The sequence below is a fragment of the Balaenoptera ricei genome, chromosome 10 (genome assembly GCF_028023285.1).
Source record: "Balaenoptera ricei isolate mBalRic1 chromosome 10, mBalRic1.hap2, whole genome shotgun sequence".
Lineage (NCBI taxonomy): Eukaryota > Metazoa > Chordata > Mammalia > Artiodactyla > Balaenopteridae > Balaenoptera > Balaenoptera ricei.
Window position 1 is genome coordinate 96,325,909 of NC_082648.1, and position 21,938 is coordinate 96,347,846.

Consider the following 21,938-nt stretch of genomic DNA (forward strand, 5'->3'; position numbering starts at 1 on the left):
ACATTATTCTTTCAGTCATTTGGTGCTCCTGGCTACGGGGAGACACTGAGCCACACTCGGGCCACAGCTGGCCTTCCAGCAGCCCTGATTACCCTGTAGCCCCCTCCCTACCTGTACCTGCACACAGCTGGGGTAGTCTGTGGTGTGGAAACCTCCTAATTAACCAATAAATCAGTCTCGATGGTTGCGGAGCCACTCACTTCCTCCCTCACCGTAAGCCAATAATGCTTATTAGCTTCTGGCTGAGGCCTGAGGCCTTCGGCTTCCGTGGCTCTCCCCAGCACACCTCCTGGCTGCTGGGCACCGTGGGAAGGCCCTCCCTGACACCGGGCAGCTGCTGAAACCTCCTCACTGCCTGCCACCTGCCACAGACCCAGGGGCCAGAACGGCAGTCAGCCTTCTCAGGGGGAGGTTGAGACGCAGCTGGGGAGCGACTGCTGCAAGGGCGCAGCACAGGGGCTGACACCTGGTCCTGTGCTCTTTCTCCCACGTCTCTGCCAAGATGTCCCTGGCTGACTCAGGCTGCAGCAGTGGGAGTGTTTCCTGGAGGGCAGGGGGTGTGATGCTGCCGCTTCTGCAGCCCCCAGTGTGGCCTCTGTCTCCCTGAGGCCATCACTCACACCTCGCCTGGCTCATCCGTGCCAGGCAAGGGATATTACCTCTATTTTCAGAAGTGAAAACCGAGGCTCAAGGAGGTGAGGTACGTGACCAAAGCCAAGTGGCAGATTCGAGACAGAGCCAGGACCCTAACTGGGCGAGAGGGATGGCTCTCAGGGCAGCCCAGGCAGCATCGGAAGAACATCTAAGAGCGTCTGACAAGGTTTGCTACACGACAGTGGTGAGTGCCTGCAAAATACAAGCGGGGAACAAAATCTCCTGCGGTTGGCTTATGCTGTGGTTGGTCCAGTCACCCAGCTGGGGTCACCTCTGTGGGCACGGACAGGTGACCGACTGGGAACAGCCTCCCTCTAGGATGGGCAGGAGACAATTGCCCAGCCGGGGAGTGGCAGAGCCAGAGCCTGAACCTGCATGAAACCCCAGGCCCAGGGGAGAGGTCGGTCAGTGGAAGCCCTCCACACACAGTGGCCTGGCAGAGGGACACTCGTACAGCCCAGGCCCTTGGCTGGACCCCAAGGCCTCCTGCTTCTGAAGGGGTCTCTCTGGCCCATTGGAACCAGATAAAGAAGCCCAGACACCCCGACTAATGGAGGGCAGTACAGCCTGCCCAGGGTAGGCACACGGCCGGTATTTGATACGTGAGGACAGAGGTGCCAGGGAAGGAAAGACGTGACCCTCTCCTTTCTTCTTTCCTTTATCCCTCAAACATGACTGCCTGCCCTAAGCTAGCCCCTGAGAGGAAGTCAGAGACAGCGTGAATTTGGTCTGGTCTCTGCCTTCTGGGAGCTCTCAGTCTAGCTGGAGAGCCAAATACCAAAAGAAGAAAAGATAGCACTGTGTTATGGGGCCATAACGGAAAAGTACACACAGTTTGAAAGGGCCCGGAGGAGGAAACTCCGGCCTTCCTGGGCAATCCAAGCAGGAGTCCCAGAGGAGATGACATTTAACATGCATTTTCCTGGGAAGAGGTGGGAAGGGCCTGCCAGGTGGAGCAACAGCTTGTGCCAAGGCAGGTACAGGTGGGAGCAGTAAGCGGGCTTGTGTAGCTGAAGCAGGGCGGGGTGGGGCCTGGGGAGCCCGGGAGGGTGGGTGCAGTGAGATCACGTGTGTCTCCTAGGCTAGCTGGGGGGCAGGAACTTCATCCTTCAGGCAGGCAGTGATGCCATCGAGGGTTTTCAGGAGGGGAGGTGCCCTAGGGTTGCTATGTAGAGGCTGGGTTGGAGGTGCCAGGTTGGCAGCAAGGAGCCCAATCCAGAGGCTGTTCTGTGAACCCTGGGCCAGGAAAGCTACCACCAAGGGCCTGGCCTAGGACTAGGAGATTATTTTTGCCATGGCTTTGGCAGGAAGATTGATGGCCTACTGCTGGGCTTGGGCTCGGCCCCTGAGGTTCCTGGGTCTGCTTCAGGGGGCTGACGAAATGCTTGGAAGAGCAGATGGTTGTAATCGTTTGGTGGAGAGAGCCGAGTCCTGCAGGGCCGGAGGCAGGCAATGGGGGCTGGGGTAGAGGCTGAGCGAGCCCCGGCTGCTGCCTCATGGAGAATCCACCTGACCTGAGCCTCCTGCAAGGTCTCAGGCCAGGCTCAGGGCAGCCTGGAGGTCCCAGGGAGGAGCTCCTCTTAGTTGGGGGAGATTTGAATTCTGCAGCCCTCTCACCCTCCTGTTTGTGCAGACCTCTTAGGGATGGGCCTGCAACATTCATGTCTGAACACCTACTGAGTACAGAGTTCTCCTGCAGGAAAGAAAGACAGAAGCACAGGGGATTGTGGGAGCCCAGAGGAGGGCCCTAACCAGCTTGGGGAGGCAGAGAAGACTTCCTGGAGGAGCTGATGCCCAAGCCAAGTCCTGAAGTGGGAGTTAGGACAGGTGGGGAAAGGAGAGATGGGAGAATACACACACAGGCCACCTGGGGTCCTCTACCTGCAGTCAGGCACAGCATGACGAGCCGAGGGCCTGGGACAGGGTACACGGGAGCCCCAGCAGGAAGTGAGGTGGGAGAGGTGAGGGAGGGCAGCCGCAAAGGATTCTGTAAATCCTGTCTGAAACCGAAACTGTACCTTGTCCTGAGGGCAATGGGGAGCCATGAAAAGGTTTTAAGCAAAAGAGTGACCTGATCAGATGTACTCTTTAGGGAACTCTTTCTGGCTGCAAGGCAGGCTTTTCCTGGGGAGGGAAAGCAGAATGAGACTGGGGGCAGGGAGACCAGTTAGGAGGCTGGTGTGAGAATCCAGAGAGATGAAGACATCCAAGACTCCGGCAGCGGGTGGGGAGACATGGACAGACGGGACAAACACATACGAGGTGCAGCTGTCGGGACTAAATGGTGATTAACTGTTGTGGGGTAAGCGGTGTCCCAGATGACACCCAGCCTCTGGCTTGGGCTACTGGGGGTGGTAGTGGGGGTGATGAGGGCAGAGGTCTGGGGCGGGAGATGCTGAACTCAGTTGGAACACGTTGCGACCAGGGGCCTGGGGGACATGGCGGGGGTGTCCACGGGGCGGTGGTGTACTGGGCACCTGCTGTATTTCAGGCCTTGCACTTGGCTCTGGAAGTTGTGTCTCATCTGCCTTAGAGTTTTAAAGATGGAGAAACTGAGGCTCAGAGAGATTAAGTAACCTGCCCAAGATCACACAGCTAGCCCCAAACAGAGCTGGGGTCTAAATCAGGTTGGTCTGATTTCAGTTCCACGGTCTTTAGGGAGGAGAAGGGGGAGGTGGGAGTTTTTTGAAGGGGAGGGAGGAACCTGAACATGCAAAGGTGACCTCCACCCCCAGCCATCCGCCCTGTGTAGCAAACGCGGCCAAGGGTGAAACTCAATCCCCGGGGAGGGTGGGCGAGCTGCAGTCCCCGGTACAGCCGTGTTATCCAGCCCCTCTCCCTGCCTGAGGCCGACGGGAACAGCACCAGCTATCAACTTCAAGCTGTGAACCTGAGGACATAAATACCAATTAACCACCCTGAGGTTTCCTATTAATGAACATCAGTCCTCAGCCCCGATGCAGGGCTCATTTGCGAGTCGCCGGCTGGATCCAAGACGGCATGAGGCCAGAGGGACAGGCTGTGCAGAGGTGGAATTGTTTCTGGCTTAAGAGGACAAGATTGATGTATTGAGGCATCTGCTTGGTGCCACCTTGCTTTAGAGGCCTGGGCTCTGTGTAGGGGTGAGACTGAAGCAGGAGGAAGGGGGGTGAGGTGGGGTTGAGGGGCAAGGGGTGCCAGCCTGGAGTTCCTGGGGGTGCTTTGGACGGCTGTGGCGCTGGGGAGGGTGCTGGACTGGGCATCTGGTGGACCTGCCAGGTCAACTCAGAGAGGTGGCATAGTGCAGGGGTCAAGGCACGGGCTGTGAGCTACATCGCTGGGATTGAATCCTGGCTCCTGCACTTCGTAGCTGACCTCTCCGTTCCTCAGGACCCATAGAACTGAGCCGTCTGAGCCAGGCTGCATTCCAGGCACACCGCCTTGGGCTGCTCCCTGGTGCTGCCAGCTATGTGTGAGGTTTCAAGGGCTCTCCCGGGTGGACCCTTGCCTCCATCAAAACCCTCTCAGTCTGGGAATTCCCTGGCCACCCAGTGGTTAGGACTCCAAGCATCCACTGCCAGGGACCCGGGTTCGATCCCTGGTCGGGGAACTAAGATCCTGCAAGCCACGTGGTGTGGCCAAAAAACAAAAAACCCCCTCACAATCCAACTGGGGAGGCGCGACTCACCTGCCTCCACCCCACTGGGCAAGCTGACAGCCAAGTGCTTCTATAACACGTGCCATCCTCCCCAACCTTCAAAGCGGGAGAAAGTCACCAGGCTGACGTGGACCAGTCACAGAGACAAGGGACCACTCTGGCCCCTGGTCTGGGGCTTCAGGTAAGACTCCTTTGCTTCCCTGAGCCTGTTTCCTCAACTGTAAAGTGAACTGATCATATCTCCTTGCAGGCACCAAGGTCTCGGAGTTAGCTTGAGAGCCAGCATCAGGGGGTTTGGGCTAATTCACTTTGGGCCCTATTGCTGGGGGCAGCCAGGGACTTTGTTGGGATTATCCAGGCATCCATCAGTCCAACTTCCTGACCTCCTAACCCTGCCTTGGGCTCAGCATCTGAAGCAATCCGGGGAGCTCGTGGGGCTTTTACCCGGAGCTCATGGTGCCTGCTCTGGGTAAGGATGCATCTGATCTCCAGGGTGGAGGTGACAGCTTGCCTCACCTGCTTTCTGTCGCCAGGGCAAATCTTCAGACCTCAGGATCTCCACAGCCTGGTCTCACCTCTCTCTCTGGCCAGCCCCTCATGCTCCTGGGCCCTGCACTTTTCCAGGCCACCTCCTGGCCCCAAACCCAGCTTGTGCCTGTCCCTCCGCCAGGCCTGGCTCGTGCTGCTCCCAGCTCTCCCACCGCCTCGGAAGGCCTGTGATAGTTTGGGCAGCCACCAAAGATCAGCAAAGACCATTCCAGACCCAGCTCAGTCCCATCACCTCACACTGTCCTCTGTCCCCTCCAGGTGACCAGGTGCAGGCCTTGTCCACCGAGCACACTGTGCCATGTGCTCAGTGAGGAAAGGGCCCACCCCTCCCTGCACGGGGATGGAGACATTCACTCAGTAAGGTCCATCGGTTTCTACTGTGTCTCAGGAGCACTGGGGACACTGGCACTTTGGGAACCTTGGCAGAGATTCCTGGGCTGGGCTGGGTCCTGCGCTGCTGACCTCAAGCAAGTTATTCTCTGCCTGAGCCTCAATCTTCTGCATCTATAAAATAGTGGGAGCAAGGGCATTGGCTACCCTTTTGGCTGCAAACACTAAATCAAAGGGCTTGTGTAAAGGGCCTGCTGGCACACAGTAGGAGCTCAACAAATGTTGTCGCCCTCAGTTTTAGGAAACTCTGCTTCTGAGAAAGCTCTAATTTGAGGCGTGGTGGAAACAGCACGAGCTTTGGGGGTGGGTCCAGGGTCCAGCCCAGCTGCCTGGTTGGGTCACCCTGCAAACCTGCATTTTCTCACCCATCCAAAGCACCAGCAAGGCCAGTTATCTCACAGCATGGTTGGGAGAAGTTGTGAATATTCCCCAAGCATTACCACTGTCTGCTGTGGGCAAAGGCAGGAATTTTATTTTGCTTTTTTTGTTCCCTGTTGTATTCCTACCTGGAACATTGCCGAGCACATGGCAAGTGCTTGATAGGTATTTCCAGCATGAATGAAATGGGAGGTATAAAGCAAAGGACCCTACCCAGCCGCTGAAATCAGCAAACAGGATTTCTTCTTACTGCCCCCCCCCACCCCCTGGCCCCCTCCCTGCTCCCCCCACCAACTCAGTAGCTCCCAGAGCAGCTAGTAACAGAGCTAACTCCTGTGTGGGCAGCCTCTGTCCAGTTCTCCATCCTGCCCTGCCCAGCCCAGTCCGCTCAGGGCCAACTTGTGTGTTTTCTGACTCACCCTAATGTCTGAGGCTGACTTTAACTGGCTGGATCTTCAGAGAGATTTGGGATTGCAGGAAAAATCTTGGCCGGAAAAGGATCGAGGCAGATTGGCTAGCTGCCCGGCTGTCTGGCAAGTGTCTGATGGCTGGCCCACAAGCCACCTTCATCTGTCAAGCCTTTTGTTCACTGTCTGTACAGCCAGGGTGGGGTGCACGATGGCCCCCTCACTTGCCCCAGTGGTCATTCTCCTAGTTACATGGCTACAGGGCCAGGGATGGGTGGGCGGGGCACCACAGGGATGGAGGATGCTGCAGGGAGGCGCCCCACTTGCCAGGTGGGGATGGCTTGGTCCAGGCCAAGGACTTGTTGGGGGTTAGCCCGAGAGTCTCCGAGGCAGGTTAGTTATCTTAGAAATGCGCAGTCATCTCAGGGCAATTTCACAAAGTCTCAGCACGCCCCACCTCCTCAGCTCTGCCAATAGAAAGCAGGCTGCCCTAGGGGATAACGGGTCCCAGAAGTGCCCAGGCAGTCCCCAGGATGCCCTGGGCAGGCCTCTCACCTATCTGCTCCCAAAGTTCTGCAGCAAGAGATCCTAACCTCTTCTGAGTGTGGACCCTGCTTAGAATAAAAGCTATAGACCCTTTTACCAGTACATGCATACTCTCCACACAAAATCTTGCATCGTTTCAGGGGGTTCATACCTCTCTAATGGCCCACTAATTTAACCCCTTAGACCTGAGGCTGAGAAACCTTGCCTCAATGCTCTCTAGGGTGATCAGCCCCGGAGGTGTGCTGGGGGGAGGCCCAGAGAAGCAAGCTCACTGAGTTTGAGGTCCCTTCCCTCCCATCCTGCTTCTCCTCTGCCCCGGGCTCTTCCCTGCTCAGCCCCACCCCTGGGGCCAGGGGCAAAGCGGGGCTGTGTCCAGGCACAGGCCCCAGCAGAGCCCCCAGAGGAAGGCAAGCTCTAACGTGCCCCCTGGGCCTGAGCGGCCTCAGGCTCACCTGAGGGAGTTAATCACGTGGACAGGAAGGGAGAAAGGCCCACCCGCCCACCCACCGGTCCAGCTCACAGGTCGCTCCTCACCTTACTCTGGCACATGGCCAGCAGCAGCCACCTCACTCACAGCAGCAGCTTGAGTTGCACAGACACACTTTACTGCTTCCTCTGCCCTCCTCTCTCCCCAGTCTTGGGGAGGGTACCTTCCCCAACCCTGGCGACCTGGCGGAGCTTGCAGCCTCCCCTCTCCCAGGGTCCTGGAGGCAGCCCCAGGCCTGTATCTCAGCCCCACAGAAAGACCCTTTTTTTCTTAGGGTGTGGGGAACAGCTGGATCCCATGAGTTCAGTTCAGGTCTGATCAAGCTGGGATTTGGGAGACAAGTTCCCCTCCTCTGAAAAGCAGCCAGGATTCCAACTGGGTGAGAGGGAAGGTGGGGCAGAGCCACAGCAGGCAGGGATTGCCAATCTGGAAAAAGTCTGTCTTTACTCTACAGTCGAATGCTTCCTGGGAGAGGGCTGGGCCCAGCAGGCCCTCCCTTCAGGCTTTCTGCTGTGGCAGATCCCTGCCAGGAGGGGGCGCCGCCTTTGGCGTGTTCTAGCCCCAAGGGGAATAATGTCTGCTCCTGTCGGGGCAGAAGTGACAGCGGTGGGGGGGTGGGGTGGGGCGGGCTTCTTTGCAGTGAGTTTTTGGGCCTTCAAACAACACAAATTTATTCTCTTATGGTTCTGGCAGTCAGAATCTGAAATCTCTCTGGGCTAAAGTCAAGGTGTCGGCAGGCTGGTCCCTTCCGGAAGTTCTGAAGGGAGAATCCATTTCCTTGCCTTTTGCAGCTTCTGGAGGCCGCCTGCATTCCTTGGCTTGCGACCCCGTCCTCGAGTTACTCCGATTTCTTGCTTCCGCCACCACATCTCCTGCTTCCTCTCTGAGCTCCTGCTTCCCTCTAATAAGGATCCGTGTGATTATATCAGGCCCGCCTGGATAATCCAGGACAGTTGCCTTGTCTAAAGACCCTTAACTTAATAACATCTGCGAAGTCCCTTTTGTCATATAAGGTAATGTTCGCAGGTTCCTGGGATTAGAACACGGCCATCCTGGGGGCTACTCCTCCGCCTCCTGCAACGAGGCTGCAGAATGGCGACCCCCTCCTGGTGTTTCAATGATTGGGAGAAAAAAGGCTGGGGATTACCTGCTTTGGGTTCAGCCGGGCCCTTCCTAACCTTGTATTTCTAAGGTCTAGGCTTCACCAACCCCCTCCTTCCAACCAGAGAAACTCACTGCCATGTCTCCTTGAAAGTCCGGTGACAAGCCTAAATCTAAGTGCTGGTGAGAAGTGCGGGGCCAGCCCAGAAGCCCCCTAGGCCAGAGGGTGCCTGCCCTAAGCCAAATCGTGCTGGCCGCAACGAGCCCACGGCTGGAAAGGGACACAGAGAAGGCTCTGGGGCCTGCCGAGGGTGCCAGGGAGGCCATGGGACGGGTGAGGCCTGCTAGGATAGCGCGTCGGCCAGAGCTGAGTGAGGCGTGGCTGCGGCGCCGTGGGAGCTGAAGGAAGACGCTGTGGGCTGCGGTCCCGGCCCCCAGGGATGATGGAGACCGCGGCTGGGAGTGGCGCTGAGGTCAGTGAGAGAGCATCTCTGCCTCGCAGCAGCTGGGGGCGAGGGCCTCGGCAGACGAAGTCCCAGGCACTGGGCTTTTCCTTTGTAATGAGAGGGCAGTGGGGCGGGGGAGAGTGGCGGAGCGGCAGGGCGGGGAGCCTCTCTTGCTACCTCTTCTCCATGTTCTGCATCTGCAAGCTGAGGGAGGTGAAGCTGGCCAGCAGGTCGGTCACTTCATCCACCTGCGGGATGAAACCGAGGCTCTGTTATGGGGTGCCCCCGGGTCCCCCCAGCAGCACCACAGGCATGGAGGGCAGACACTGTCTCTCCCCGCAGGGCATGTGGTGGCTTCACCGTGACTAGGGAGCAGCTGTCCGAGGCTGAATCCTTGCTGCCAGGTGGTCTCAGACCGCCCCAGAGAGAAGGGCCAGGGCAGCTTCAAAGGAAGTGGACAGAGGCTCTGAGGTCCACAGTGGGCGACAGGCCCGCAGCCACGCCTCTTTCTCCTGCATCAGAGCAGGGGTGGGCTGGCCCTGAGGGTCCGGCCAGGGCCCGGGTCTGGACCTACAGCTGCGGCTCACCTGCTCTTTGGTGCTTGTCATCTGGAGGCGGGTGCAGAGGTCATCCAGCCGCTCCCGCTGCTCGTGCCGCCCCAGGCGCTCCAGGTACTCCCTCAGCATCTGGATGATCTGAAACCAGAGGGTGGGCTGAGGCTGTGCTGGGAGGCGCAGAGCGGCCTGATGCTGCTGCCGAGGGGCACAGTGGAACAGGTGCCAGCTGGGGTCCGCGTGAAGCCACCCAGGAGCCCTGATGCCGGAGGCGGGCGTGTCTGTGGTTCGGGCAGCACCTGCCCAGGGTTTGCTCGGGGCCGCAGGCTCAGCTGAAGGGGGCGCTCACCTGCTTTACCTCCAGCCGCACGGCCTCCAGGCACTGGGAGTGGCCTTCCTGCAGGATGTTGAGCTTCGACTTGGCCAGGTGCAGGGGCGTGCGGCCCGCCCGGTCCAGGGCATCTACCCGGGCCCCTGTGGGAGCAGGCAGAGGTGAGCACGCTGGGGGTGAGGGGGAGAGAGAAGGGAGAAGGGGAGGGGACCACTCACCTCCTCGCAGCAGTGTGGTGATGACAGGGACATGGTTGGTGCAGGCCGCTGAGGGAGAAGAACAGGGACTGAGAGTCCAGGACCACTGGGGCTCGGCCTGGGTGCCCACCAGAGGGAGCAGGACTGTGTCTCTGAGGGTCCCGATGCCAGGTCACGCCCCCTGAGAAGGCATCACCAAGGCAGCAACTGGGAGGGACTCAGTGATCAAATCCGACTCCCTCCCTGTACAGCTGGGGAAACTGAGGCTTGGAGACGGGACCTGCCTCACCGTGAGCCACAGCGTGAGTCAGCCGCAAGGTGGGAACCTCCCCTAACAGAGCTGCTGCTGAGTCAGTTCAGGTTGTGAAATCAGCTCTGCTCAGGGCACAGCCAACTAGTGATGGATGGGGACAGCCATGGGACACAGCCCAAGGGGAGTGTGGCCCTGGGGGCTCAGGCTCCCCCCAGATGATAGGAGAGCCTGCTGGGAGCCCGCAGGACCCCAGGCTCTGCATCAGAGGAGCCTGTCTGTGCTGCAGAGGAGGGTGTCTTGGCAGCTTGCCAGGCACTGACCCAGGTGCAGTGGCGTGTTCCCCAGCCCATCTCGCTGATTGGGGTCGGCTCCATGGTCCAGAAGCAGCTGCACTGGAAACAGGAAAACCCAAGAGGAGCTGTTGGGGGCTTCTATGAGCAGTACCCTAACCCCCACCCATAACCTAGCTAAAGAGGCTCACTCAAAGTGGGGAACACTGAAAGCTGACACAGTCCCCCATGCTGTTTCATTCACTCACTCACTGGCTCATTCGCCCCTAAGCTCATGTGCAGGACTCTAGGGCCAGGAACTGAGGATTCTGGGAGGGCCCCCTGGCCTATGCAGGTATTACGGGACTGAGACTTTAGGGGTTAAAGAAAGTTCTTCCAACATCAGTGGCTGCTAGTGAAGGCTCTCAAGGGCATTTTCTGCCCCTTCCACAGCCAAGCACCATAGTGGGAATTAGGCCAATAGAAGATGCTGAGCACCCCCTCCTTACGAGTCTCTAGGTCACATCAGGGGTGGGCTGTGGTATCACCAGGGCTCACCAATTACCCAGCTGGATGTACAGGCAGACTAACTCATACGAGGAGGCCAATCTGAGCCTCACAACATATACCGAAACTAATTCAAGAGGGACCATGGACCTAAATGTGAAAGCTATAACAGTCAGGCCTTTAGAAGAGAACAGGAGAATATCTTCATAACCTTGGGATAGGCAAAGATTTCCTAAACAGGTCACAAAAATACTAACCATAAAAAAGAAAAGATCGATAAATTGGGATCATTAAAATTAAGAACTTGTGGGACTCTCCTGGTGGCGCAGTGGGTAAGAATCCATCTGCCAATGCAGGGCACATGGGTTCGATCCCTGGTCCAGAAGATTCCACATGCCGTGGAGCAACTAAGCCCGTGCACCACAACTACTGAGCCTGCGAGCCACTACTGCTGAAGCCCGCGCTCCTAGAGCCTGTGATCCGCAACAAGAGAAACCACCGCAATGAGAAGCCTGCGCACTGCAACAAAGAGTAGCCCCCGCTCACCACAACTAGAGAAAGCCCGTGCGCAGCAATGAAGACCCAACGCAGCCAAATATAAATAAATAAAAATAAAATTAAAATTAAGAACTTGTGTTCATCAAATGAGAACATTCAGAGAACAAACAGGCAAGCTGAGAAAAAGTCATTTATATTTAATAAATGATTTATATTCAGAATATATAAAGAATTTCTACAAATCAATAAGAAAAAGATAGGCAACTTGTTAAAAAAAATGGACAAGAGACTTGAACAGATACTTCACAAAAGAGGATACAAAAATGGCCAATAAATACCTGAAGATGTGCTCAACATTACTGACCATCAGAGAAACACAAATTAAACCACAAGGAGATACCACTATACTAGAAGGGCTAAAATTTAAAAGAGATAATACCAAGCATTGCCAAGGATGTGGGAAAATGTGGAACTCTCTTACAGTGCTGGTGGGAGTGTATATTGGTAGAACCATCATTGGGAAAAGTTTGGTAGTACACACTAGCTAAACATGTGTGTACCCCAGTGACCCAACAATTCTAACACAGATAAGTGCTTATATCCATCAAGTCACATGTACAAAAATGTTCCTAGCAGCTTTGCTCCTAATAGTCCAGACCTGGAAAAAACACAAATGCCCATCAATAGTAGAATGGGTGAACTGTGGTCCGTCACACAATGAAACACCAGCCAGCAATGAGAGCAAAGAACTACCGTTACTCACAACCTTCAGGGATGAGTCTCAAGAATATAATTCCTTTTTTTTTTGGCCGCGCGGCATGTGGGATCTTAGTTCCCCGACTAGGGATAGAACCCTCCCCCATGCATTGGAAGCGCAGAGTCTTAACCACTGGACCACCAGGGAAGTCCCTCAAGGATATAATTTTGAGTGAAAGAATTCAAGATACAAAAGAGTGGGGCTTCCCTGGTGGCGCAGCGGTTGAGAATCTGCCTGCCAATGCCGGGGACACGGGTTCGAGCCCTGGTCTGGGAAGATCCCACATGCCGCGGAGCAATTGGGCCCATGAGCCACAACTACTGAGCCTGCGCGTCTGGAGCCTGTGCTCCACAACAAGAGAAGCCGCGATAGTGAGAGGCCCGTGCACCGCGATGAAGAGTGGCCCCCGCTTGCTGCACAACCAAAAAAAAAAAAAAGATACAAAAGAGTGCATACTCTGTGCTTCCGTTTATGTGAAATTGAAAAACAGGTGAAACTAATCTATGGTGATCAAGGTCCACGCGAGGGTGAGGACTGGAAGGGGCATGAGGCAGGCTGCTGGGTGCGGAAAATGTTCCATATTTTGATCCAGGAGGTGGTTACAGCAGTGTATACACACAGAAAGCTCACTGTTCATAAGTTATACCACATCCAAAACAAACTTATAAAAAAAGGGGGGCTGTCCCACTGCTGCCCTTAGCACTGAGTAAATGTTGCCTGAACGTCTTGAAGGACTGGTCCAACCTCAGAGGCAATCATATTCTTTCCCCAGGTGGACCCCTGCCCCGGTCTGGCAGTGCCAGTTCCACAGGCTAAAGGAGTGAGGGGGGCCGGGTCTTCCTATCCAGCACCCGGCTGAGCAGACAGCAGATCCTCCCCCAGCCCCTCTGGAGTGATGCTACTCGCCCAGCCTCCCTCCCTCCCCCTCCCCAGGACTCACCAATCTGGTCATTGCCATTGCAGGAGGCAAAGTGCAGGGCTGTGCGGCCCTTGTCGTCAGCTGCACAGGGGTCCGCGCCATCTTCCAGCAGCTGCTGCACTGACACCACCGAGACCGAGGGAGCAAGTGGAGAGAGTGGCAGTGTTAGCCAGGCTGCAGCCCCCGGGGGTGGACGGGGGTGCTCAGGGGCCCTTCCAGGCAAGGCATTGACAATGTTTGGGAGAGCTAGTCCCTCCTAGATGCTGGCCCCATGGGGACTGCCACGACAAGGGACTTGTTCTCCTGAGGGCACAACTGAGGGGCCGTATTCTGGGTGCTCAAACTACGTGTCTAGGGATAAAACATCACAGAAGAATCTCGGCCCTCAGGGTCAGAAATTTGGGAGTCATGGAAATCCCCAGCATAGACTCTGGCCCCGCCCCTCTAACTGCATCTGGCTACACATCCATTCCAGCTGGACACAGCCGAGCGAGCTGTGGGCTGATTCTTACTTTGCTCCCAGGAGGCAGCCCTTTAGAGTGGACAGAGCACAGGCTCTGCCACACAGACCAAGTCCCAGGCTAAACTAAGCAAAAAGGAAAGGAGTTCATTGGCAACAGCATGGGGCAGTGGGAAGGCCTAGATTTGGGCCCCCATTCACCAGCAAATGGGAGGAATCTCTGCCCTGCTAACCTCCAGAGTTGCTGTAATGAGAATAATGGATAAGAAATTCCTTCCTGGAAAAGTACAGAGCCATTATAAAATGTGAGGCAGTATGTATTACACGTCCACGTCAACTGAAAGGCAGAAATTGCTGCCAAACATCATTTAGAGCAAGAAACAAAATGCTCTAGTAATCCCCCAGCAAACCTCTCAAGGACTTGAGTCCTTCCAAATGAAATCCAGATTATCTCCTGCCTTGTGAATCTCTCTCGTCTCCTCAAGCTGAGTGAGCTGCCCCCTCCCCTGCATCCCCACAGTGCCCCGTTCACCCTGCTGCTCTCGTATTAACATGCTGTGCTCTTTTACAGTAACTACGACGGAGCACCAGCCAGGCACCAGGTACCTGACTGCCAAACCCCTCAACCACTCAGCACAGTATCACGTCCGTGGTACAGATCAGGAGACAGACTCCAGCCCAAGCCAACAGGAGGCCAAGCTGGGATAGGAACCCAGGTTTCTCTGGCACGAGAACTTACACCTCTCCAACTAAATATAGGACTTCAGTTTCCTCGGGGTTTTTTTTTTTTTTTTTTTTTTTAGAAGTGGTGTTGCTTTATACTCTTCTTCTCCAACTATTCTGTAGGTTTTTTGTTTTGTTTCTTAATATCTTGGACCAAGATATGACTTGTCCTGCTCCACGAATGTTGCTGACTGACTGAATAAATGAACAAATGAAGGTGGTGGGAAAGGTTTATGAGAGTGGAGGAGAAGGAAGAGCTTCCAGTCACCTCCGTGTTCATCAGTATCTTCACCAAAAGAGAGCCAGTATCCAAGAGATAAAGCAAAGCTAAAATAGTCAGTTCCATTTTTGTGATTTGTGCAGCTACAGTCTTTATGGAAAGCACTTTAGCAACGTCTATCAGAAGCCATCAAGATGTGCGTATCCTTTGATGTAACAACCCCATTCCTGGGAAATTATCTTAAAAATGAGAAACCAGTGTGCAAACATGTGACTGACTAAATAACTCTTGCTTTGTCCCTCTGAAGGCATCATGTGCATCCATTACAAATTGTGGTTATAACTGAGGAATGGAATTACAAGGTGATTTCCACTTTTTACTTTATAAGCTTCAAAAAAATTGTACAGCTACATATTCATTTTATAAATAGGAAAAAATAACGCTTCCGTTTTGAAAAAACAAATGGTTATGAGGACTATGAAAAATGTTTATGATACACTAAACATTATGCGGGCTACAAAATTGTGTATACAGCACAGTTTGCAAGCCCTTCAAGAAAATTCCTCTGCATAGGAAAAAGGACAGGAAGGATATTCACCAAAATATTAACAGAGATTCCTTTGCTGACATTAAGGATGTTTTTCATGAAGATTTTTCTAATTTTCAAAACATTTTAAACGCACATATTATTTTCACATTTAAAATCTTTTAAATGATTATGAACTCACAGAAAGGCACTTACGATTTAACAATAGCAGGGTATAAATTTTACATCCACTATAATTGCTAACCTATACCAAAAAAACCAACAAACATGCAGAGAAAGATTAAACAAAATGCTAACCATACAGGAAAAGGAATGAAGAGGCTAATCTACAGCCAGTTTCGCTGTCAGAGTCCTGCAAGAGCCTGGTAAATCTAAGAGCCACTTAGATTTGAAGATGGGTGTGTCACAGACTCTGAATGGAAAATTACAGCATTTCCACCAAAATAATAAAACCACCATGTGGACACCTGATCAAGATAAACTAGACGTGGGACTTCCCTGGTCGCGCAATGGTTAAGAATCTGCCTGCCAATGCAGGGGACACGGGTTCAAGCCCTGGACCAGGAAGATCCCACATGCCGCGGAGCAAATAAGCCCCTGTGCCACAACTACTGAGCCTGCGCTCCAGAGCCCAAGAGCCACAACTACTGAGCCCACGTGCCACAACTACTGAAGCCCACATGCCTAGGGCCCATGCTCTGCAACAAAGAGAAGCCACCACAATGAGAAGCCCTCGCACCACAACGAAGAGTAACCCCTGCTCACCACAGCTAGAGAAAGCCCGTGCACAGCAACAAAAACCCAAAGCCGCCAAAAATAAATTAAAAAAAAAAAAGGATAAACTAGAATATAGCCAGTATTTTATAAGTATAAATGGAGTATAACCTGTAAAAATTGTGAATCTCTATACTGTACACTTGTAACTTATATAATATTGTACATCAACTATACTTCAATTTAAAAAAGAGAGAGGGACTTCCCTGGTGGTCCAGTGGTTAAGAATCTGCCTTCCAATGCAGGGGATGCAGGTTCGATCCCACATGCCACGGGGCAACTAAGCCCACATGCTGCAACTACTGAGCCTGGTGCTCTAGAGCCCGTGCGCCACAACTAGAGAAGCCTGTGTGCCGCAATGAAAAGACCCCGCATGCCATAACCAAGACCCGATGCAGCCAAATAAATAAATAAATAATAAAATTAAATTAAGAAATAAATAAAGGGACTTCCCTGGTGGTCCAGTGGTAGAATCTGCCTTCCGATGCAGGGTACGTGGGTTCGATCCCTGGTCAGCGAACTAAGATCCCACATGCCACGGGGCAACTAACCCGAGCACCACAACTACTGAGCTCACACACCTCAACTAGAGAGCCTGCATGCCGCAACCTACAGAGCCCACGTGCCGCAACCTACAGAGTCCATGTGCTCTGGAACCCGGGCGCCACAACTACAGAGCCCACGTGCCCTGGAGCCTGTGTGCCACGACTAGAGAAGAGAAAACCCACACGTCGCAACTAGAGAGAAGCCCACGCGTCGCAACAAAAGATCCCACATGCCTCAACTAAGACCCAACGCAGCCAAAAAAGAAAAAATAATTAATTAATCTTTAAGTAAATAAATGACAGAAAGAAAATAAAAGAAAATAAACCCATTAAAAAAAAAAGATAAACTAGACTTTCTGTGAAACGGAAGTATAATTAAAATATTCTCTGGCCACACACTCAAGATATTAAAAAGAGAACACATCATTTTTCCTTGAAAAGCTATATAGGTTGCTACCCAAATATTCCACAATATGAAAGTTCATGGAAAAGAGATAAAAGTGGAGAGCATTGAAAACCCCTCCAGTTTCCAGGCCTGCTCACTACGCTCTGCCAGGGATAAGGGACCCACTCAAGGCCTGTGTTTTAACGCCCAGCTCCCTGAGGGGAACGACCTTCTCTACACACCTGTTATAAACAGGCTCTCCTATCCCTCGGCTGACTTTGAAGATGAAGGTAGAAGACTACGAGCCAAGGAATGCGGGCAGCTCCAGAAGGTGGAAAAGGCAGGGAAACAGATTCTCCCTTGAGCCTCCAGAAAGAAATACAGCCCTGCGGACACTTTGATTTCAGCCTGGTGAGACCTGTGTTAGACTTCCGATCTACAGAACTGTCTGATGATAAACTTGTGTTGTTTTACAACATTATCTTTGTGGTAATTTGTTACAGCAGCCAAAGAAAACCAATATACCACCTTTCCCTGATTCACGGAAAGAATTAAGTCAGTGGATACAATTAAAATTTTTTTCCTATAACTTGTCTTGTAGCTTTGATGCTGCTACTGCCCTGTCAGCTAGCAAATGGTGAAGAGCAACAACAAAAAACAGAGTGGTGTCCTGCTAGGAGCCCCTCCCATGCCTTTCAGATGTTCTGTCAACTAAAGTCTGACAACCACTGACCCAACTACCACAAGGCCTCAGGGAGCAGTTGAAGGTGGTGGCTCTCCTGGCACTTCAAATTGACTATTCATTCCCATTAAGCACAAGTTCCAAAAAGCTCCTACTCTGCGGCTGGGTGCCAGGGATACAAAAGCAGACATGGTCCCCACCACCATGGAGCCCACAGGGGGATAAACGCTATGACATCAGGAAGTACAGGGTGACAGGGAAGCATGGGAAGAGTGAGCATCTGAGCCAGACTTGTCATCTGCAAGATGACTGCAGTTATACAATAAGTACAGCGAGCCTGGTCCCAGGGGTGAGCCAGCAGAATTCAAGCACTGTCTTCCCAGATATTGGTTACCTGGATTTTTCCTTCCCCGACCAGACCAGGGAGCTGGACTCACTCTGCACACTCACCTGTTTCCACATCGTTGGCATTGGCTGAGTCCCTCAGCCTCTTCAGAGCTGTGAAGACAATAAGAGTGCCAGTTAAAACAAACAAACAAACCAGCAACGGCCATGATGAAGCAAAAAGTGATGGCTTCCTAGCTACCCACCATTCAGCCACAATAGCATCTAAAGAGAAAGAAAGGGGCCAGGATACAAGTGACACTACCCTGGGAACCAGGAGAAACCTGAAATGTGACACAGCTAGTGCAAAAGCCACATTTTGTAGCAAATCCTCCAAGGCCTTTGGAGCCAGATCTTGGCTCTGCCACTTGTCGGAGCTGGGTGACCGTGAACAAGTTACTTAACCCCCTGGGCCTCAGGTCTATCACCTGCAAAACAAGGTTGAGCTCTTTCCTGACAGGCCTGAGTTGTTGCAAAGACCAAATGAGATGATTTACACGGAAGCGCTCTGTGAGCTGGTTACACAGATATTATATCCTCCTTCAAAACAGACCACTCCCAAATGACTTACTTAAATTTGATGATTCCTATGCAGAAACTTTTTTCTCCACCATGACACTATCTGTATATTAGAGGCTAATAGAAAGCAATGCCTTTATCGTCAGAGAAATGGACAAAAATTGCAATTCATATATATAACGATTCCTTACATTCATACAGCACTTTCAAATTTTCTTTTAATCTTCATAACACCACTAAGATACGAGTAGGTATTACAGGGACCCTAAAAGTTCCATTCTTAAAACTTTCAGGGTGTTGGTTTCCATGGCATCCATAAAATGTAAAAGACAATATGGTAGAAGTACCAGAGCAGGAGTTCTAATACCAGCATAGCCAATTTCTAGCTATGTGACTTGGAGCAAGACAACTTCTCTGAATCTCAGTTTCACCTTCAGTAAAATGGGAACAGTATCTGGATCTCAGTGAGTTATTACGAGGATCAGAAATGATCACAAACCACCCAACAGTGTTTGGCACACAACAAAGGCAGAATAATAACTATATATTCCTTACCTTACTTAGTAACTCTGGCAACAGCCCTGTAAAGCACACCATATCCATTCTACAGATGAGAAAACTAAAGCTGAAAGGTTCTATAGTTTGCCTAAGACCTAGATGAGATAGAAAAGTCCAATCCAGGTCTGTGCATTTAAAGAAATAAGTTGGTAGGACTTGGCTCTGATACGAAAATATTCTCCAGTATCCCATTTATTATCTACAAATAAACACCTGGAGTCAGGAAAAGTTTCTATTCAGGAACTACCAAATGTGAAAAGCCACCGGGACTGGTTCTGAGCAGGAAGACTACTTTTTTTACACTCCTGGTCCTTAGCAGCTATAATACTACCATTGATACTGAAAGTGGCCTCAGGGGTCGCTCCAGGTCCGTAGCTCAGACGTCGGAGGACACCATCCTGAACGGGCTGGGGAAATCAGGGCCCGATTCTCAGCCGAGGGCCAGCCCCGCCTCCCGCCGCGCTCCTCACCGTGCACCTCCTTGCCCGTGGGCCCGAGCCGGCGGTGGGGCCTCGCGGCGCGCCTCAGCCGGCCGGAGGGGATCTTACAGAGCAGCTCATCGCGGGGCTCCGCGTCCTGCTGCCACAGGACGTGAAGGTAGCGTAGCGGGGACTGGGCCCCGCCGGCCGCCCGGCCCGGGAGCCCCGCGCCGCCGCCCAGCGCAGACCCGAAGTCGGCGAAGGAGAAGAGGCCCTCGGGGCCCGTCAGCGGCTCTGGCGCCACCGCGCACTCGCCATCCGAGCTCGAGCGGCCAGAGCGCGACTCTTCGTCCGCGCCCCCGGCGGCAGCTGCCATGGCAACGGCTCCTTGCTGGCCTGGCCGCGGGAGCCTCGTGCTTGACGGACCGACCGACCCGCTTCCCTCCGCCCTAAGCCTCGCTGTCAGAGGACAAGCGGGCGGGCCTGGCCTGCAACCACGGCAACCGAACGGGGGGCGGGTTCGGGCCGCAAGCGGGGCAGCTCCGGACCAATGAAAACCCTTCCAGCCTAAACCCCACCCCCTACAGCCAATCGGGCGTAGTACGGGCCACAGAATTTGGTTCGCTGCAGCGTGACTAACGGATATAAGAACCAATCATAAATTTGAGATGCCCACGTCCTCGCCGTACGTCCCTAAGCGGAGCCAATAAAACAGCGGAGTTTAAGACACTTTTTTTTTCTTCCCATTTCTCCCATCGGATCAAGGGAAAGATAACGGGCAGATGCCCTAGCCAATCATGTTAAGATGATTTGCAGCCAATCACAAAGGAAAGTGAAGAAGCCAAAGGAAAGGGATTGAGAGGTAAGAAAATGTGTAAATCAATGACCGTTAAAAAAAAAAAACACACACACAGAACTTCCCACAGATACAGAGTGTAAGTAGGAAAGTGAGAATATGTTAAAATGTGGGGCTAGCAACACGAACTGTGGAGTGATAGTTTCTAAATGCGGTAGATCCCGTTCGTTCTCTCGGTAACCCTGGGGTTGATCACTGATTTACAAAGAATTCTATAATTCAACACCAGAGCGACCGACGCTTAGTCCGAGAGCCAGTCACTGACCCAGGTAATTCTCTGTGCTAGGTCCTGGACGCAGGATCAGACTCGGTGCCCTCTGAGATGCTCAAGTGGGATGGGAGAAGTTACAGCCGGAAACGGAAGTGTTCCGCAAACAGCTGATGATGAGCTTAGCAACCCCTCCCAGGTGCACTGTTTTGTAGAATTTTCACAACCCTGAATCCCACAAACACTTCTATAAAGTGAGCAAGGAGGACCATCACTATTTTATAGACGAGGAGCTGAAACCAGAGAGATCACGGACTTGTTCATGGAGGCCCAGCTCTCTTGAGAGGAAGGCTGTGTCCCGGCAAAAGTTGTTCCTTGGGGCTTCCCTGGTGGCGCAGTGGGTAAGAATCCACCTGCCAATGCAGGGCACATGGGTTCGAGCCCTGGTCCGGGAAGATCCCACATGCCACGGAGCAACTAAGCCTGTGTACCACAACTACTGAGCCTGTGCTCTAGAGCCCGCATGCCACAACTACTGAAGCCCGCGCGCATAGAGCCCATGCTCTGCAGCAAGAGAAGCCACCGCAATGAGAAGCCCGCGCATGGCAAAGAAGAGTAACCCCCACTCGCCGCAACTAGAGAAAGCCCGTGCACAACAATGAAGACCCAACGCAGCCAAAAAAAAAAAAGTTGTTCCTTGTCATTCAACGCAGTGAAAATATAATCTTGGGCTTCCCTGGTGGCGCAGGGGTTAAGAATTCGCCTGCCAATCCAGGGGACACAGGTTGGAGCCCTGGTCCGGGAAGATCCCACATGCTGCAGAGCAACTAAGCCCGTGCACCACAACTACTGAGCCTGCGGTCTGGAGCCCGCGAGCAGCAACTACTGAAGCTCTCGCGCCTAGAGCCGGTGCTCCGCAGCAAAGAGAAGCCATCGCAATGAGAAGCCCGCGCACCTCAACGAATAGTAGTCCCCCGCTTGCCACAACTAGAGAAAACCCCCGCGCAGCAACGAAGACCCAACACAGCCAAAAATAAATAAAGAAAATTAAAAAAAAAAAAAGAATGTAATCTTTCTCTGACAGTTGAAAAGCACTTGCAGATTTTGCAGTGTTCTCAGAACACCACTATGAGGTTTATCATTGTAATGTATGGAGAAAAATGTTTATTTGAACTCTCCTCCTCTGCCCGATGCGAGAGAAGGACATATGCCAACTCCACTTGTAGCTAGAAGGAAACCGAGGAAAGAAAGAAACATTGAACGTGTACCATTTACCAAGTGCTTGATATGTATTTTACCATTTAGTTCTCCTTCACAAGAGTCTTAGCGGGTAGATATTATTATACCCACTTTGCAGATTAGGAAATTGTAGTCCCTAGATGTCATATGAATTGTCCAGGGGTACGGGACTAGAAATTTGGAGGACTGGGATTTGAACCCAGAAAAGTCCTCTCTTTCCATCACGCTGATCTCTTTAATGAAGAGCCTACTGGAAATCTGCCTCCAGAAAATTTAAGTGACATCTGGATATTTATACCTCACTCCTGCTGAATGTACCCTGAAATAACTTTATTATTCATTTCTCCTCTTTTTCCGTGTAATAACCTCCAAAATAGTCGTCATCCCTCCAGTCCCTCTGTGAAGAACCAAAGGTGTACTTGCTGTCTAAAGTACAATTCTCTTCACATCTCTAGGATCTGCCCGCCCATTGAGCTCAGGCTAAAGTCCAAACCTTTTATCCTAGCAGTCAAGACCCTTGATGATTCTGACCCAGTTGT

General features: G+C 52.7%; 1 protein-coding gene across 4 annotated transcripts; it reads right to left on the minus strand.

Moving 5' to 3' along the window:
- Positions 1 to 7,473: 7,473 nt before the first annotated feature.
- Positions 7,474 to 19,579, minus strand: ANKRD54 (ankyrin repeat domain 54). Of its 4 annotated transcripts, none has more exons than XM_059936929.1 (8): positions 19,148 to 19,577; positions 17,667 to 17,714; positions 12,902 to 13,054; positions 10,251 to 10,322; positions 9,699 to 9,746; positions 9,499 to 9,623; positions 9,183 to 9,290; positions 7,474 to 8,843 (listed from the first exon to the last, which is right to left on the minus strand). In XM_059936929.1, exons 1-8 carry the CDS (start codon positions 19,470 to 19,472, stop codon positions 8,769 to 8,771), a joined length of 954 nt encoding a protein of 317 aa, XP_059792912.1. In that variant the 5' UTR covers positions 19,473 to 19,577; the 3' UTR covers positions 7,474 to 8,768. The 4 variants fall into 4 exon arrangements, with proteins under 4 accessions (XP_059792912.1, XP_059792913.1, XP_059792915.1 ...); XM_059936930.1 differs by having other exon boundaries at positions 12,902 to 13,000; positions 19,148 to 19,576; XM_059936932.1 differs by having other exon boundaries at positions 12,902 to 12,995; positions 19,148 to 19,237.
- Positions 19,580 to 21,938: the final 2,359 nt, after the last annotated feature.

What these genes read in the sequence shown, in the direction of transcription:
- ANKRD54 (XM_059936929.1), bottom strand. Translation starts at nt 19,472, where the DNA reads ATGGCAGCTGCCGCCGGGGGCGCGGACGAAGAGTCGCGCTCTGGCCGC. An exon ending in CACGGGCAAGGAGGTGCACG is followed by an intron (nt 17,715 to 19,147) that starts GTGAGGAGCGCG and finishes TTGTCTTCACAG; the next exon opens with CTCTGAAGAGGCTGAGGGAC. An exon ending in TGCGGCTGGAGGTAAAGCAG is followed by an intron (nt 9,291 to 9,498) that starts GTGAGCGCCCCC and finishes CTCTGGTTTCAG; the next exon opens with ATCATCCAGATGCTGAGGGA.